This window comes from Protomyctophum bolini (genome assembly GCF_963924005.1).
Source record: "Protomyctophum bolini genome assembly, chromosome: 21".
NCBI classification, from domain to species: domain Eukaryota; kingdom Metazoa; phylum Chordata; class Actinopteri; order Myctophiformes; family Myctophidae; genus Protomyctophum; species Protomyctophum bolini.
The window spans coordinates 23,970,216-23,990,056 of NC_137882.1; the positions used below are offsets into that span (position 1 = coordinate 23,970,216).

At 42.9% G+C, this 19,841-nt stretch overlaps 1 protein-coding gene across 8 annotated transcripts in view; it reads right to left on the bottom strand.

Moving 5' to 3' along the window:
- The window catches only part of svila (supervillin a), a 96,527-nt gene that overhangs the window by 58,908 nt on the left and 17,778 nt on the right, over positions 1-19,841 (bottom strand). For 3 of the 8 annotated variants that reach the window (XM_080793903.1, XM_080793902.1, XM_080793901.1), the window contains exon 1: positions 5,208-5,585. The exons of 2 other annotated variants lie outside the window; for them this stretch is intronic. In XM_080793903.1, coding sequence (XP_080650029.1) covers positions 5,208-5,265 — 58 coding nt within the window. In that variant the 5' untranslated portion in view covers positions 5,266-5,585. Of the gene's footprint in view, positions 1-5,207; positions 5,587-19,841 lie in introns of those variants that run through there. 3 more of the 8 variants (XM_080793905.1, XM_080793904.1, XM_080793900.1) reach the window with 2 other exon arrangements.

Consider the following 19,841-nt stretch of genomic DNA (forward strand, 5'->3'; position numbering starts at 1 on the left):
GTGTGTGTGTGTGTGTCACACACACACACACACACACACACACACACACTCTGTGCAAGAGGCAATTGCAAACGCAGCGGACAGAAGAGGCCGTCTCTCCAGTGGTGGAAAAAGTACTCGCATTTATTTCTTACTAAAAGTATCAATACTCAATGTAGAAATACTCTTTTACAAGTAAAAGTCCGGAATAAAGAAATGTAATGAGTAAAAATACAGTATACACGGTAATACAGTATAAAGTATTGGTATCAAAATATACCAAAATGATAAAGTACTCATTGTGCAGAATGTGCCATTTAAAGTTTTCAAATGTATACGAATATTTTGAAAATAGCAGATCTACAAAATCACAATGCGTCACATCGCAAGTTTTCAAATAAATGTAGTGAAGTAAAAGTGCAATATTTGCCTCCGAGATGTATAGTGGAGTTGTAGAAGTAAAAGTATTTGATATTGGAAATACTCAAGCAAAGTACAAATACCTCAAAGGTGTGCTTAAGTACAGTACTCAAGTAAATGTACTTAGTTACTTTCCACCACTGACCGTCTCACAGCCAGAGACCGTCTGCTATAAAGTCCTGACCACATGTCAAGGTTGCGTTGCCGAGCAGCTCAGATGATGCCAGCGGTCACTGTCACAGAGGAGGAGGGACCCAACATTCACCGTGAATACAGTAAAACAGAGGCGACAGCATGAATAGAAATTATATTTAATAGAACGGCCGTTCTATTCTTTCACGGTCTGGTGTGCATTAGGGGAAAATGGTCAAGAACCAGTAAACAATGACTGTGTGGTGGTAAACACCTGCCCTAGGAGACATACAGTACAACCCCATTACCTCAAATGTGTGGCTATTAGGCATCATAAACATCCTTTCAGAGAATGTCACTTATCTGGAATATCCCCTTAAGGAACATCGGTGCCTGGCTGAGTTATTGACTCCAAAACCTCAAGCGGGCGGTTTTGGCTGCCCCCGCGGACCTCGGATTGGCCACAGCAGGCAATTCTGGGACAAACATGTGGTTTCACTTCCATCCGCAGAGAGAGAGAGAGAGAGAGACCACCCCTCCAAGTTCACCTCAGGGGCGCCTGACACACCCCTCCTTCAGAAGAACCTCCACAGAAAATTAACCTCCATTTCCAAGCTCCGTTAGTCCTTATTAGGGGTGTTTGCGTTGATGCTCAAATCCCTACGACTTAAGGGAAAAACAATAATTTGAGAAGAAGTGGGACTACGGTAATAGAGAAGGTTGTAGTGTGCTGGGATCTGTTTTGGATAGAGGCGTATTGTTTCAGCTGGGTGGAATTAACACCGGCTCATTCCATACATGTCTTAACTAATAATCCTGGTTATATGAGCCGATGCCATTATATTCCCTTGACAATTATGGACGAAAAGATCACACTGCTGTAACAGATAGCTGGCGCATACAATGCAATGCATGGATACAAAAAGTCTAAATAGACACGCGCAATTTACTGTAATAGGACAATTTGGACATTAAAGAATTATCGAAGATTAGAGATACATGTTGGCAAGGAAAAACCTCAAACTCCAGAGTCAGCTGTGAAATACTGAGAAAATACAAACATTTTAACAAGGTTCATAAGCCCCAGTGTACAATGTAAACGTTGCATTTAATAAAGTTCATAAGCCCCAGTGTACAATGTAAAACTAGGGCTGGCTATCATTCAAAAAGTTTCGATTAATCTTTTTAAATATCATTACAGCGACTGTACTGTATGTGTAAGAATGTAGATAATTAGTTTTCTCCTTTCCCTCCACTTCTTACCTTTATTTTGTATTTATCTGGAAATAACGATACAATGGGAACGAAAACTAATTTAATTTCTTTCAACCACGTTTTTGTGATGTGACAATAAATTCTGATTCTGACCAGTGGCTTCCAATGTAAAAGATACCGGATAGGATACAGACTGCAATGTACAATCTACAATATTGATGCACCTAAAATAATATAGCGTCCTGGATTGGCAGATGTACTGTAGTACTGTATGTGCATGATTCCGGCAGGATTATATTTTTGTTGTTATTGTTAAACTTAATTTTCAAATTAAAAAAAAATTGCCAAATACCGGTATTCAACTTCTATTCCAAAACTCCCATAATGATTGGGCTCTAATATGACCGGCATATATCTATCTGTCATACAGCATGCTTTAACCCAGAGCTGTGTGTTCGTTCCTCCAGCACCTCATATATAGCCCGTGAATACCGGCATGTGAGCACACGTATGAGAGCCCGTTAAGAGGAGTGACCTTTTGAAAAGCCGTGGTCGTTGCCTCCTCAACACATTCGTCATTCCAGACGTGCGCGTAAAAAACCTCCACAATGATCACAGATGTCGCTCAGCCCTTTGATGCCAACAGACACACTACGTATGGTCTAGCACTGTACAGCCCCAGGGGGGGGGGGGGGGGGGGGAAATGGTGCAGAGCCATTCTTCAGCACTGTGTGTGTGTGTAATGTGTATGTTGACGATGCTGTAAAAACAGCTTGACACTGTTAACGCATGGGAATATACGATGGTTTCATGACTCAGTGGAGCTTCACTCATCCTCTGAAGTGAGTGCAGTCTTTAAAGTGACATTATCACATTTCTTGAAACACCATAATGCGGACAGATCATTTTTAGGAGGCCCGTTTAATAGCCGAGTGTATAGAGAGGCCTTCTGAAAACAGGAAGTTTGACGGTTCGAGCCTCTGGCTATGCCCAGTCTACATGTCAAAGTGTCACTGAGCAAGACACTTTTGATTGATTGATTACTTTATTAAGTATGAAAACAGTACAGCAGAACAGTTGAAAGAAGCCCCCGGGGGGCTCGTTTCCATAATGTACTCAATTCATCATCATCATGCAATACACACATTAACAACACATTACAAATCAGCAACAACACTAAAAGTTTTTTTACAGCTAAAAGGGGTGGGGGCAGAGGATGCTCCTCCCATATGGCTTCTTAGAGCCATATGCCATTAGTCCGATCCAGCCGGGCAGCCATCTGCTTGGTGAAGCAGGAAAAGTAATTTCCCCTCCCCAGAAAATACTCCCTTTACTTTCATTTAAAAACGAGAAGATAGTGGTTCTTTGGGAATGGACAGTTCTCCCTTCTCTTATGAACTAACAGCGATCTGTGTGACTGAAACCTACAGGTTTTTATCCGGGGCGAAGATGCATATTAGTGCCGAAACTGCCGATGATGTCAAGCCTAATTATAACCACACACACACACACACACACACACACACACACACACACACACACACACACACACACACACACACACACACACACACACACACACACACACACACACACACACACACACACACACACACACACACACACACACACACACACACACACACACACACACACACACACACACACACACACACACACACACACACACACACACACACACACACACACACACACACACACACACAATAACACCGTACCAAATAGGCATCCGGGGTGACTACTCGTCGTGAGCATATGTCTAAATAGAGGTACGGGATTAACTTCCACGATTGGGATTACAGCAAAGCCAAAAGGAAATGTGTCACTCCTAAACCATTGGACATTACATCACACTTGCGGAGTGCATGTGTGAGTGTGTGCCGGGGGGTGTGGCTGGGGCAGCTTAAAGCCCACCCACCCTGCCCTGCCCCATGAGGGACAGGGGGGTGTGGGGGGGAATCACAAGGCGAAGTAGTCAAGTAGTCCCAGGAACTTTGTGGTAAAGTGGCGTCAACTGACTCAACTGCTAACATTGCGTTAGCTTGTAGAGATCTGTTCTCGTCAGCGGTGCAACACATTGTTAGGTTGTAGAGCTGTTCTTCCAAGTTGTCTGAAATTGACACTGTCACACGATGGAGGACAGATCAAGGTGAAGACAGGCCGTCCAACGGAAAATGGGATACTAGGGGGATGCCATACTGTGTGTCGTAGGCTCCCCAAAAAATCTAACCATGCCGGGGTGGTTAGTTTCTTTTTTCTGGCCTTAGTTCACAGCCCATATACATCCAAACAGAAAAGTCCTATCTGATTGTATTAAACAACATTAAATGACGTTAAACTCACTTAAGTTTGCTACTCAATTTTGCCATTCACCTTATGCATGTGCATAGTGCATACCCTCTATAGTGGGGAAAGCTTTCCCAGACAATAGCAGATGGACAACCTGCCGAAAATAGCCAATAGACAATAACAGAACCAGACAATAAGTCAATAACAGTATAGACAGAGCCCTGAGGGACTCCGCTCAACCATATTATGTGGGGTTTAAGTGGCTAACGACAATGTGTGACAACAATGACACAAATGGCTCATCTCAGTTACCAGTCAGTCTCAAGTCCGGGGGGGTGAGGGGCGGGGCAGACAGCAAAGGAGCAGATAAGGGGAACGCTTTGACAGTCATGTGTGGTAAATAAGGAATGACAACACGCACGCACTCACAAAGAAGCTTCCTATAGGACCAGGCAGTAGGACACCTGTTGTGGTTTTCCAGCCAATATGGAAAACTAGATCACGCAAACCATCCATCCACACTTTGGAAATAATACTGACACTAAAGAGAATGATGTGAAATGCTTGCACACCAGGACACACAGCCCTATGGCAAGGCAGACACTCGCACTATGCACAAGCACATTCTCCTGCTCTCTCTCTCTCACACACACACACACACACACACACACACACACACACACACACACACACACACAGAGGGTACGCACGAAATGGGCAGATATAAAGCCTAAATATGGCCATAGATTTACAGTCCACACCAGATAACGGTTCCATAAATAAGTCCAGACAAAGTAGCCGTGCGGTCCAGGAATAGCTCGTTCTCCAACCTGCCTTCTGCAGCGTTAAGAGTTGCTTATCTCTGGTGCCTGGTCGGCGTGTCCTTGGAGGCTACAGCTGCAGCCTGCAGCGCAAGGACAGCTGGCTGGAAACGAGGGCAGTGAGCAGAGTGAGAGAGAGAGAGAGACACTGCAGTTTGCACAGCATGCCAACTCCTCACCACCACACAGACAGACAGCACCAGGCTCAGCCTGTTGTAGTCGCTCACACACAGCTCTGCTCCGCTATAGCCTGTCCCAGCAGAAGCTTAATCTCCAAAACCCCCCATCCCCTACTCCATCCATCCCCCCCCAGATTGCGGGCTCCCTTACCTTGGCTGCAGAACTTGACATGGCTCAGGTAATTCGAAATCCACGGGTTGCGATACATTTTGGCAAAACGTGTACAGAACACACACACACACACACACACACACGCAGGAAGAAAGGGAGAGAGAGAATGAAGCTGAAATGAAGGGAGTGAGAGAGATGGAGAGAGAGGGGTTTAACGGACCACAGACTGGAGGGTGATGATGCAGATATACACGCAGTGAGTCAGTGCCCCAGGACAGTGAGCGAGAGAGATAGAGAGAGAGAGAGAGGAGGGAGGGAGGAAGAGGAGGGGAATCAGGTAGAGCTGGAGCAAGGAGTGGATGGAGAGGGAGGGGTGGAAGGAGAACGAGAGAGAGAGAGACAGAGAGAGGCAGCCGATCCACGTCCGAGAGGCAGTGGCAGTAAAAGTATAGCGCTGATCCCTGCAGGTGGAGTAGAGCTGTGAAGAGACGCTCCCCCTTCGCCCTGGCCCCTCTCGCTAGCCTGCCGCTATTAAGGCTAACTGCTGCCCACCACCACCACTCCAGACTGCTTGGAAAGGCTAAAAAGCCACTCAACGCAGGCTAAGCTCATTAGCAGAGGCGAGGAAATTAGGCCCCATCCTCCTCGCTACACGCTGACAGATGGGAGCCTTAAGAAGAGTTCCTTTCTGCATCCTGCAGAATGACACCCCACGGGGTGGCGAGGGGAATTGAGGGAGAGGGAGATGGAGAGAGAGAGATGGTCAGGAAGTCCCGGGAGTGTGCCGCTGTCCCTTGGCAGGCGGACAAAGAGTTTCTGAAGCCAAAAAGAAGCCGGTGCAGAGCGTCAAAGAGGCAGCAGCGAACGCAGCAGCGATGGAGAGAGGGGCGGTGAACGGAGTGAATACAGAGAGAGAAGAGAGCGGAGCATGAAGTCCAAAATGACCCTCTCAGATGGATGAGAAATTCCACTCATCTCTCAGTGGTGACAAAATATGAGGAACGGCGTGCGAGGAGAGAAGAGGTGGAGGGAGGGAGGAGGGAGGGACAGAGGGGAGAAGAAGGGACAAGGTGTGTAGGAAAAAGTGAGAGAGAGAGAGAGAGAGAGAGAGAGAGACAGAGAGAGAGAGAGAGAGAGAGAGCCTGCGCAAGAAGACGATAGTGAAAGAAAACAAAGTAGAGGGCGGGAAGAAGCTATGAGGAGAGAGAGAGAGAGAGAGAGAGAGAGAGAGAGAGAGAGAGAGAGAGAGAGAGAGAGAGAGAGAGAGAGAGAGAGAGGAATGCAAGCAAGTGAGAATGAGGGAACCAGAGAGAGAATGTGAAGTCAGCTGTGCTCGTGTGCTGTGGGGGCTTGTGTGAGTAATGGTGTTGGACCAAATGCTTTAGCCATCCACAGAACGGTCAAAAAAAGAAGCTACCAGGGGACAGAAATAGACTGATTTATCGCCATCTCAGAATTCTCCATTCTCTTTAACACACTCATCAAAAAGTCTGTGCGTGTCAATAATATTCCCTGAGAGTCAGAAGGCAAATTGCACCTTCATAAAAAGCGCTGCACCCTGAAATGATTATGCTGTAATTGGATGCCATTGTGTAAACTCTAATCCCACTCACGCACACGCACACACGAAAGGTCAAGACATGCTTATCATTCTACTGATAGGGTAAAGGGGTTGGCACTTGGCACGGACCCCAAGATGGCTTTCAGTTGCAGGTCTGAAAAAGATAGACAGCTCCTCTTATCTTGGCAGCGACATACAGACTTAACAGACCAGAACATGTCACCAACAAACACACACAGGCTTCAACATGAACCAGTTCTCCTTGGAAATGAGATTAGGTCACACGCGCGACTGTATATTGAAAACCATTTGCACCTGAGAATTAAAGAAATTCAAACCACATGCATGCATATGTGGCTCTTAAGTAACATAGAAGCCCCCAAATGTTTTGTTCTTCGCTTTATTACTGAAGATATAGAATAGCATTCCAGTATTCAGTACTTTATTACTGAAGATATCGAATAGCATTCCAGTATTCAGTACTTTATTACTGAAGATATCGAATAGCATTCCAGTATTCAGTACTTTATTACTGAAGATATCGAATAGCATTCCAGTATTCAGTACTTTATTACTGAAGATATCGAATAGCATTCCAGTATTCAGTACTTTATTACTGAAGATATCGAATAGCATTCCAGTATTCAGTACTTTATTACTGAAGATATCGAATAGCATTCCAGTATTCAGTACTTTCTGGTGCAGTCTGACTGGGTGTGTGTTCATAGTCAAAGAGGTGGCATATTATTTGTCTGCCTCTCAGAGGTGAGCTCATCTGGTCTCCCATGCAAAGCTCCCACTGTGCGCACACACTGCTAACGTGCCAATTCACGCTGGAGGCGAGGGGAGCTATACCTCCACACAGCGCTCTACCACGCTGCTATGTGCAGCCTTCACCCTGCCTGGGGAGGTCCGTCCGAGCCTGGGATTTCTTCTTCCCAAGTAAAACAATACACTAAAAACAAATGGTTCTGCAGTGTGCAATTCATAGTTGTGAAATGGAATCCAGATTGAAAGCATGCACCCACAAGATAGTTTTTCACACAGCCGCATACTGTACTGGCTCACCTCATTTAGAGTAGGAACTAATCTTTTTTGCAGAGATTTTTTGATTATAAGATATAGTGTTGCAATTGGACATTTTTGGCCCCCAAGGGTGTCATAAAAAAGGTTGTGAGGTCCACAAAAAAATTAAGTTAGGCATGAATGTGCTCAGCAAGTTTTACGTAATCAAGCCATTCGGTTTTGAGATATCTTGTGTGGTTGGTAAGAGTACAGTAGCATGCTTAATACTGTAGGTATCTTCAGTCAACTAACACTAACGTTGTACCTAAGCAAGTTACTCACGTTAACAAGAGATGGAAATTGCTGAGATCCCAGAATTGTCCAATAGTGCCTGTTGAGGGAATTTTGTGGCCGCTACTCGCAACGTACGTATGCTCTGGAGGAACTGACGCCGTCTCTGGCGCACAAATGTCCCCCGTGGGATCAATAAAGGTATCCATCTACAAAATAAAGCACGGCCGCGGCTACATCGCCATAAAGTTGCAGTTTTAAGTGTTGCGGGTGCAGTACTTAGTTTAGATGGTTTTTGGTTTAGACTAGTCATTGGTTAGACCAGTCATTAGTCCTACAACTACAACCTATCTCAAACCCTCACCCTAAACCTAACCTCCCACGGGGCAGCACACCTAAACCTAACCTTAAGCCATGTCTAACCAATGACTAGTCTAAACTAAGTATGCACCCCAGTGTTGATAAAGTCAAAGTGTGTATAACAATGAAAAGGGTATAGGGTTAAAAATAACAGAGACCTGGGTTGACAGCAAGAATGAGTTTTAGTTCCATTTATAGAACGGAGCACAAATTGTGGGGACCGGGGAGAGAGAGAAAGGAGAGTAGAAATGGCGAAACAAAAACATGATTGATGCTTCGCTGCCTCATTGGAGGCTTTGGAGCGCAGAAAAACATTACTTTGTTACTTCATGTTGTCTGACTTTCATTGAAAATGATTTGTAGGCTAGTTTCTTTGTCACGGCTATGAACACAACATCATCATTCCTCTGCAGTGCCTTAAGTGTTGTTCTCTGTCAGACACTTAACATTCATGACCATGTCTCCACAGCAGCACCACTGAGCCCAGATACTGGGCTCTGTCACCAGAGAGATGTGGTGCTGATGGGTCCCTCTGGGAAGAACAGAGGGCACCTGATTTACTTCCACTCCTTGGCGAGAAAGAAAAGTAATCAGTTAGATCAGTGGTTTTCAACCAGTGGTACAGGGACCACCAGTGGTACTTGAGGGGGTTCCAGGTGGTCCCCAGCTAAATGCTGGAGTGTTGGTAACTAAATGGACCATTATGGGTCCATTTGGTTTCATTTAAAGCTCTCAAGAGTTACACTATTGTTAAACAACTGCGTTATTTAATTTACAACAGGTCTACACAATTAGAATGTAGAAGAATTGTTTGCCTGTTATCTCTCCACATCAATACAGCATGGAATTGTGGAAGAAATCTTATCCAACGATAACTAAATAGTCTTTAGTTTTGGGTCTGAGAGGTTAAATCGCATCAGATGGTGGTCCCTGGCTCAAATGCAGAATGAATAATGGTCCTTGATATGAAAAGGGTTGAAAACCACTGAGTTAGATGCAAGAAAAGTAAAAGGCAGAAGCAGTTATATTAGTATTGGAACCAATAAAATAGTAGTAATAGAATTATTAATAAATGTGTAGGTATTATAAGTATAGTAGTATTTGTGTTAATAGGCATATATATTAAATAATCACTGGAACCAATAAAATAGTAGTAATAGAATTATTAATAAATGTGTAGGTATTATAAGTATAGTAGTATTTGTGTTAATAGGCATATATATTAAATAATCACTGGAAGAGGCCCTAGATCAGGGGTGTCAAACTGCTGACAGGGTTAAATCTGGCCTGTTGGATGAGTTGGGTAAAAGGAAATGAAGGTCAAAATAAATCAAGAAATGTCCCGTCATCATCTTTCTGTGTGCCAAGTGACCTGCTCCTCTCTCCCCTTGCCATTCAGTGTGCATCGGAAACAATGGAGGCAAGTGAAGTGACCCACCTGCTCTGTGTAAGCACTGCAGTGCGAGCGCCACCCTCATGCTGTGTTCACACTAGTGGTGACAAACTAACAGGATACAAGGCTAGTGACATGAAGGTACACACTGACACACACGCACTCACACACAATGTGATGCACTACAAAGTTGCCCTCACTTGGGTTTTTGTCGCAGGCTTAACAAAAAAGCTAAATGACTGATGTAGCTCTATTGTGGTTGGGATATAATTCATTTATGGTGTTGATGGCATGCAATGTCACCGAGTTGGTACTGTTACATTGTGCAGCAAAAGCCTGAAAATGGACAGTGCTACTATCAAAACAGATAATTTTGGACTCAAACATCAATTTGATGCTTTTTTTGGTCTGAAACGAATGGCCTACCCTGTCAGAGACCAGTGGCTTTACTCAGATGATGTATTAAATTAGGCTTTATGTACGGAGATAGGACCATTCATTTATTAAAAAGGGAAGCCGTTTGCGTCACATTAAATCTAATCACGATGCAAGTACGCAACTATGCATGTTCATTTGAACCAAACTGTCATCGTGTCACAACAAGACACAACAAAGCCACAGCAATAAGTAACGCCCATTTCCCACACATTCGACCTACCATACACAAAATATATATGATCAGATTTGATCATAAAGAATGTTTCCACAAAGATTAACGTATTCATAAGTTTCTTTATCATCTAAAAATTTAAATAATAGTAATTCTGATCTGTATATAACCATATTAACAGTGCCATGCGCCCCGGGCTGTCACTCAATCTGTCATTCTGTAGACAGAGCACAATGTGTTTGCCTGAATGACCACTGGATACTGGACACTGCAGACAGTACTCCAATAATAGCAGTAGTACAAGAGAGCCTGATACAGCAACTATCAGACTGCATTGTGCCCGTTATAGGCACAATGCAGGACCCACAACAAGTAGTAGGGATGCTCCGATCAGGTATTTTGGGACCGATACAGATTGTTTTTCTCATGATCGGCCGATACCGAAATGTTGCAAAATTGTTCCTGTGTGTGGGCACTGTGGGGTAAATCACAGATAGGGTAAATGCAGATTACCGATCAGAGTGAATATCGGTCGATATGACCGAACACCGATCGCTGGCCGATTATCGGAGCATCTCTAACAAGTAGCAGGCTAGGTTGTAGCAGGCTGATCCAGTCTGACGATGAGGACATGCCTGAGACTCGTCTGTTCAGGATTCATCAACAGTCACAGTGTTAATCACCTGGTTGTCCAAGCACAACACTAGCCTATCAAATATCACAGAGCCTGAACAATCGAGTCATCGACCTTTACGACATGAAACAGGATCACAGTATAGTCTGCCTCCTCATTTCAAACCACAATACTACTGTTGCTATCGTCACACTATCACTGTGCTTATCACCGTCAGCTGTCTGGCAGTTTGGCAGTCAGCCTGCAGCTGAGGTTTGTTTTGTAATGTATGACTCACCTGCAGCTACAAGGATGAGATCAGTGCTACAAACGAGCCCTTCTACCCCGTCATTAACCCATTTTGGGCGGGAACCCCGGTTGGTTTTTTAAAGCATTATGTTATGCTTTAGCTATTGAAAAATAGCAGATCTACAAGCTCTGCTATTTTTGAAAAGTCGTGAAAATGTGGCGCAAATCTTTGAATATATATTTCAGAGCAAAAGAAATTAACTAAAATATTGGCTTCTGGGAGGTCCCTGGAACAACATACTTTCAGATGGGGGTCTGCTCTGCGGGCAAATACAGATAATTCTGGGCGTCCTTGACATGAAAAAGGTTGAGCACCACTGACATAGAAACATGGGTTTTTCAGAAAAAAATAAGCCTTTCAGTCCAAAATGGGTTAACGATGACGACTCTTCGCTTGCCAAGGATGGGCAAGACCGTGCAGGCCGCTCCGCTGCAGCTGTTGGGCTCTATAATCTTCGAGGGTGCATTGTTGTAACTAGGGGGGTTTATTGAAAACAGTAATGGGCCTCGAAAAGAAAAAAACCCACAAGATACCGTAGGCAGAAACAAATGGTGCACGGAACAGAAGCATGGCAAACAAACACACAGATGTTTACAGACGTAAAGAGGGGGAATAATTAGTGGTATTTATTTGACAACCCTTCCCGAGTTCACAAGAGGAGCTCATTAAAAGGTATGCTGATGCACATGTGGTGATTACACAAAAGCGTGTAGTGTTGTTGCATTAAGAGGCATTACTTCACACGAAGACAATTAAAAAGGTTATATAAAGGTTATATAAGCATGCCAATACACACAATAGTTAAAAATAACAAAAGCTCTCCAATCACACCACAGATGTTTAAGTTCAATTAAGTACTGGGAAAAAAAATATCTGCTCACAATGAATCACGTTCGTGGGCTTGTATAGATCTGCCATTTGTGACACTGGATGACATTGTCAAAAATAGGGGAAAAAGTGTTCAAAAACCAGGACACATCGGCTGCATAATTGTGTCGTAATTGTGTTTTAAATAATTGCAGATATTATTGTCCAGACCGATATATATATATAGGTCTGAATATCTGAGGAACCATATTAATAACAAACAGACCCAATAACAAACCTCTTCTACACCAAATCATTTATCAACACAGATGTTGAAGTTCAAAGTCTAGCTCGTTATGGCTCTACAATTTCACATGTGCAGTCATCAATGGGTTCATTTTGAAACATAACTATTACCAGATCGTCGCCATTTGCACCGAAAATGAACTCAAGCTCAAGGGGGCTACCCAGTAGGTCTGCTATAGTGGCAGAAATGAGAAGAAACAACGAGAAGAGAAGAGAGAAGGTCTGGGCTCCTTCTTAGTACTCAACTAAAATAAAGTCCAGATTTACAGCATCCCACAGGAAAGATATCTGTCTTTTCTGGCGAGAGAGCAGCACAGTGGTCCAGCGAGCTGGCCTGGCCATGCAGTCTCTGCAGACGCATAACAGACCTCAGGCCTGCTCGGCACGGCCATAAATTCAGCTGGGAGGAGGGCGGGAGAGGGGAACGAGAGGTAAAGATATTCATGCTGCTCACGCTAAATAGAAAAGGGGGCATTTAACCCATTCTGACCTGAGATCAGATTCTAAAAAATGTCTTCTACATCCTGACAGTTTTCTGAAAAAGCTATGTTTCTATGTCAGTCGTTCTTCGATTTTTCAAAAATAGCAGACCTACAAGCTCGTAGCGCGCCACTCAAGCTTGTAGATCTGCTATTTTTCAATAGCTAAAGCATAACCTAATGCTAATACCAAAAGGGGTACCCACCCAAAATGGGTTAAAGAGGGCGGTGGCGAACCAAGACTAAAACTCTAATATTGTTTTGATGTATTTTTACTAGCATAATGGGAGTTTGGTATAAAGCAAAAAGATTTGCAAGTGCATTAAAAAAACAATACGTTTTCATCCAAACACATCAGTAGGACTCGGTGAAATATGGTCTGGGGTTTTGATGCGAACTCGTAGTCAATAGTAGCCTAAGGCTACTGTATTGTTGTGAAATTCCCAAAAGTTCACTTCAAACAAATATCATTCAGATGAGAACACAAAAACACATTATGTTAGGATTGTGTGAGTGTTAAGTGTAAGTCTAGATTTACTGAGGCAATACCCTGGACTAAACAGCGAAGGTCTTAAATGCTGTCGTCTTTTATGCACTTTGAAGGTCGGATAAACTGCGAACTTTGAAAGAACATTCCTGGTTCCAGAGCTTCGTACATTATAGTTCCTTTCATAAGGGACGTAAGTCTTTGAAACGGCACACTGTATCCCTTCTGAAGATGGATAGGGCCAAGATAAGACATCAGCTGTGGGCCAACACAGATGCACATCAGCATGGGTCTCCTAAAATAAAGCAGATAACAGTGTCCTATGAAGAGTGGAATGCTTCAAGGAGCCGGGCAGAGATAGTGCCTTCATACTGTAGGAAGGCATACCCTCAAAATACATTGTATGACCTATAATGTTTATATATATATAAATCAGACCCGTCTGAAGTGAGTGGTGTACTGTACAAGCCCTCCTCCCTGGCCTGTGTGTGTCTGTGTCTTAGTGACACTTGGTGGTGAACAGACGCTATAACGCTATTTTTGTGCTTGGACAGACCATGGGAGGGACACATAGCCGTCTATAGGAGTGGTTGCACCACTCACAAAATTACAACACCATATATCTAGAGGTAAACATTACAAACATCGCCGATAAGGTTACTGGAGGTAATTATCTTGAGTTAGGGTTAGGGTATTTCCTATAGATTAAAATTACTGTAAAAATGGAGATATGTTTTGCCAAAGGGACTTTTGTTGTGTCAAGCTTCATGGGAAAGAAGACAGAGTACTCTGTATAAATCTGAGTTGTAATATAATGAATTATGTAATGTAAACATGCTGTAAATGCATGAATTATGTAATGTAAACATGCTGTAAATGCAATTGTGAAATAGTGTCTTATAAACCCAGGAGGGTTGGGCACATTGTGTGCAGGACATGGAAATAAATAAACAATCAAATCAAATCAGTATTCAGGTTGTGGTTGGATGAGATTTTATCACTGTTGACTCTTACTAAAGTGCAAGACCACTTTGGTAGAGGTTTGGGTATAGTTATGGAGCTGAGTGATTCACAAATCACTCAGCTCCAGTCCATAGATGGGCACAAAGGGGACACACACACACAGACAGACACACAGACAGACACACAGACAGACATGATCTGCTAGGTCTCATAGTAAGTGCTCACTGCGGTCGCAATAAACAGTTAGTTGATATAAAGCATCACCAAACCTCGTACTGTACCAAAGAATAATCCTATGTTATCAACATAAAACTTAACAGTTTGCGGTTGGAAGCACCCAATAATGATGTGATCTTCAACTAGGGCATTTGATCTACCGTATATACCGCACATGCACAGCCAGTCTGAACAGTGCCCTGGGGAAAATGTCCACACTCGAGAGAATTCTCACACTCGCCACCCTCACACCTCATATGTTTGCTCACATAACAGCGTAGAGTAGACTTGGGGTGTGTGTGTGTGTGTGTGTGTGTGTGTGTGTGTGTGTGTGTGTGTGAGAGAGAGAGTGAGTGATTGACTGACTGATGACTGAGAGTCAGACAGAGACGAAAGAAAGACAAAGACAGCCAGCGAGCTATAGAGAGAGACACAGAGCTAAACAGATTACAGAAAGAGAAAGAATTTGAAGCGAGAGCACATCTGGTGAGGATGGATCTATCTAGACTTAGAGCACCAGCAGAAATGTCCACCGATTCCGTTTGCCAGTGAATTCCTGGTGCCGTTTCCATCTGGGAACATCTTCCCTGGAACCTGTCATCCAGCTTCGTTTAGAGAATCGGGAACACAAAAGTGGAATGGAGAGAGACGCTGCTGGAAAGCTTGTACTCATTTCATTTCTCTCCAGAAATGTGTTGGGGTGGGGGGGGGACAATCGAAAGAACGTTAACCCATTTTGACCTGAGATCAGATTCTAAAAATGTCTGTTTGAAAATGACAGTTTTCTGAAAAAGCTATGTTTCTATATCAGTCGTTTTTCAAAAATAGCAGACCTACAAGCTCGTAGCGCGGCACTCGGTGCCGCGCTATGAGCTTGTAGATCTGCTATTTTTCAATAGCTAAAGGGGGTTCCCGACCAAAATGTGTTAAGTTGGCCAGAGGAGAAGAGGCTGCCATTGGCCCATTAGCGTACTCAAATCCATCTGTAACATCACTATGGGAGCCTGGCAGCAAACACCTATTTCCACAGAAACGGACTGGGAAGAATCAGTGAACCACGACTTCACAGTGGATGTTTCTGAAATATTACCAATAACAAACATTTATTACAGGGTTTAGAGCCATTCATAATAATGACTTTTGCACAGGCATAACTATAATAGTTACATAAGTTACAAGTAGACGAATATAGCATTGGTAATTTATGGCTCCCCCCTCGATCTTCATCTCTTTAGGCTATGAATTACTTTTTGGGGAAATAAAATAATAATTGGACGTTCCAAACCATTGCATAGTGCATACAGTATGTATACAATGGTTTGGTTAATAAGATGTCTTATATATTTGTGGGGATTTTCTAGATTTAAATCTAGATTTCTAGATTTAAAAATGGAGATATGTTTTGCCAAAGGGACTTTTGTTGTGGCAGATGTTATTTGTCAAGCTTGGGAAAGAAGACAGAGTACTCTGTATAAATCTGAGTTGTAATATAATGAATTATGTAATGTAAACATGCTGTAAATGTGTGAATTATGTAATGTGAACAATGAACATGCTGTAAATGCAATTGTGAAATGGTGTCTTATAAACCCATGAGGGTTGGGCACAGGAAATAAATAATCAATCAATCATATATTCTATTAAAACAGATTTTCACTAGACAGAGATGCCTATGGCCAACTCATAGTCCAGGAATTGCATTTGTGAATTTGCATTTGTCAACTACAGAAATGGTTTTTTTCCAAAATGGCCAAAGTTGGAAGTTGATGGAGAAGCCATTTCACAACTGTACTGTACTGTACAATGAAAAGGCAAAAGAAGGCAGACTGTCCATCTATGGTCTGTCAGCACAGTACAGTGCACCCTGTACTTATATACTCCATCAGCACCCATAAAGTGGCCACAGATTCACGGCACGCTCTCAACCATACTCTCTTCTCCCAACCAGACCTCCTTCTGAAATGCAAATATAAAGCATCTGAAGAACCATGCTGCACAGAATCCAAGATTTAAGAATCCCAATCAGCGTTGAAGCTTATCGCAGATGCCTGTTCTTTTTCTTTCAGAGCTCCAGCTCAGTTTGATCAGAGCTGATGATTCCCGTTAGCGGGGGGATAAGTACTAGCAGACACGCGACCAGGCTCAAGGGATCATATGGGGTAATAGATTACAATCAAAGTTAACTTGGTCAGGTTTTAATTTGCAACGAGCGTGTTCGTGTCTCAAATATTTGAGTCATTACTCAAAACATATGATAAATTGAACCGTTAATTATTTTGTCTCAATTGCATTTTAACCTTGGGACTGCCACCACAATAGCAGCTTTTCAGTGCCTTCTGCCAGCTCTATTCATATTTTTAATTCATCATTTTAATGCCAATAGAAAAATCCGTGATATAGACACTATATCTCATTTTCACGGGGCAATCATATAGTATTAGACAGTAGACACCCAGTCTTGATGGTGGCGGTAACTTCACCCTTATGCCGATTTTGACCGAATAGAGCTAATCTGGTGTCGTCGTTTCTGGTTAAACGGGTATCAACATCCGCTATCTTTCTGCACTGTGTTACACAGTCATCTGTCCCCGGTGCTATGCGATCATCGTTTATTTTCATATCCAAGTCAAATTAAGCTCTAATCAAGCCCTGAATATCGCATTTTACGCAGCTATGCACATAAAAACGTGCACATGCGTGTGCGAGAGTGCACGCGAGGATTTCGGCCGGTTTTAGGTAGAGGACATACGCCGTTAGCCAAACATGCTAAAAGCCCCCTATTACAGGGAATAAAACAATTACGTCAACGGGAGGTTTGGATTAATTAATTCACTACTTCAAAACCGCTACCCATGGCTATTCCTCCAAGCACCACCCAATATTCTTTATTTATTTTTCCTGGGCACAGCATACGTTTTCAATGGGAGTGCTGCATAGTTACAGTATGCTATGCTAGAAACACCAACAGTGTGATGAGGCACTGAGTGTGAAAATGTGGGCTTTTGGATGAATGTTTCAGAACATTGCCTTGCTATGGTACTGCTATGTGCTATGGTGGACACTGGACACATGGCCATAAACCACAACAAGTTTATTAGATGAATCCACAAAACAGCACGGTAGCAAAACATTTACAAGCACTCCTATAAACACATGGGCAGAGTAGCTATATATTTGGATAAAATCGAAAATGGGCAGTAAAATAAGAAAAAGAACTACCATACATGGGCGGCAGTGGCTCAGGGGTAGACCGGCCGAGTGCCACTAATTAGATTTAAAAGTGGGAGTTAAAATAAATGAGACATAAAGCCATTTGTAAGACCCTCAGGGCAGAAACAACCCTGGAAGGCATTGGGGAAGAAGTCTTCAGTCTCTTCCTCCATGAAGATATACAGTGTAATGTCGATGAATGTGGACCTATAGACAGCATGTTTTCCCCTGTTCTACCATCTCTCGTTGAGGAGCAACAGACAAGGAGGATGTTTAAACTCAGCCATCTCTTTTACAGCCACCTCCAGAGCAACACGTGACACTCTCTTGGGCTTATAGTGTGTGAACCACAGACCTCATTTTCTGCAGAAAAAAACCCTAAAGCATTTGAAATCTGGCAAGGAGGGAACCCACTGTAAACTCATTACTGTGTTTAACACTGTAGCACTCTTGTGCAGATACAAAAGGCGTGAACATACGATAAGAGGCCAAATAATTAGGCCAAATAATTGGCCCAAGACGTTACAGTAGAGTAGACAGACAAGGTGTGGATATTATACTGCATGTTCAGGAAATCTGTGTGCATTGAGTTGACAGGCATTTCTGAAGTGTTGAGAGCAGGGAGGACTCCGATACATACACACAACAGTTGTAATAGAATTATTGGAATTCATTAGATAGGAAACTTCCATTCGCAGAACTCACAAATGGTAAATTGGATGAGTGCTTCTACAGTAAGCTAGTCTCTGGCGTTCACTGTCGGAGGCTTGCACTTGCAGATCTACGGTGACTGACCGTCACCTAGCAGAAGGGCAAACAAAATAACATGGCCTTGGGACATCCTCTGCACCACTTTAACCTGTGAGTCCTATGTTCAACACAACCCTCGGTGATTACGGTGAGAACACATACTGTACGTCCAGAAGAGTACAGTAAGACTTTTAGCAACGGGATGAGACATGTGTAGTAACGGTGTCTCTGTCCACACTTGGCTAATGAACGCGTTCACAATGAAACTGGAAACTGGTCAACTGATGAACAGGGGTCAGCCAGCAAATATCTGAGCTGACTGCAATTGTTTCCATTAGCGTCGCTGTCAAATACTCACAAGCTCCCAGTGGTCAAGTCAATAAATGTACTACTGGCGTTTTTCAATGATTTGGTATTGCATGGGGGATATGCTAGATCAAGACCAGAGCATATTCATACAAGTCAATAAACGTCAAAAAGTGTATTCTGTTGACAGCGTAAATGGTGAATAATACATTAGCATGAGATAATGAAATCAAATTTCCAAATATAGAAAAATGTTATGCACTCTCGACAAGATCGCCTAGCCTCATGTCAGACATCTGCTGGACAGATCATACCTTTTCTAAACCCACACATATAAACACAGTGTACTTCCTCTGGCTGGCTGGCTGTCTGCCCACTAATCAACGCAATACACCACTTACCCCTTATCCTTAAACTAATTAGCCATTTTTTACTATTTTAAAATCCACCACTTATCCCTTATCCTTAAACTAATTAGCCATTTTTTACTATTTTAAAACATTTTAAAATAGTTCAAGTAGCTGATTACAAGCTCACAACGTGTTGACGTAGATTGGCTAGTTGAACTATATTTTAAAATGTTTTAAAATAGTAAAAAATGGCAAATTAGTTTAGGGATAAGGGGTGGCACAAGATAGGGCCCTAAATCTCCAAGTCTGGCTGACACAGTGACAAACAGCTGAGAAAGGAAACGTGACACAGCAGTGACACAGTGAGCCCAACATAACATAACACTCAATGTTTCACAGTGTCTAACACGGCTCTACTTTGCTAAATTAGATCATCATCTGCCAATTAAGTAATATGTTTAGTTGAGAAGCTGTGAAAATAAACACAGCAGCTAGCTACCCCACACACACACACACACACACACACACACACACACACAGAGTTTACAAAAACAAATGTATACTGTTATATGAACAAAAACAAAACTACAGTGTCAACTCATACTGTAGTTTTCCATACTTTTGGACATGATTTCACTGCCGTGAGTATGTGTGTG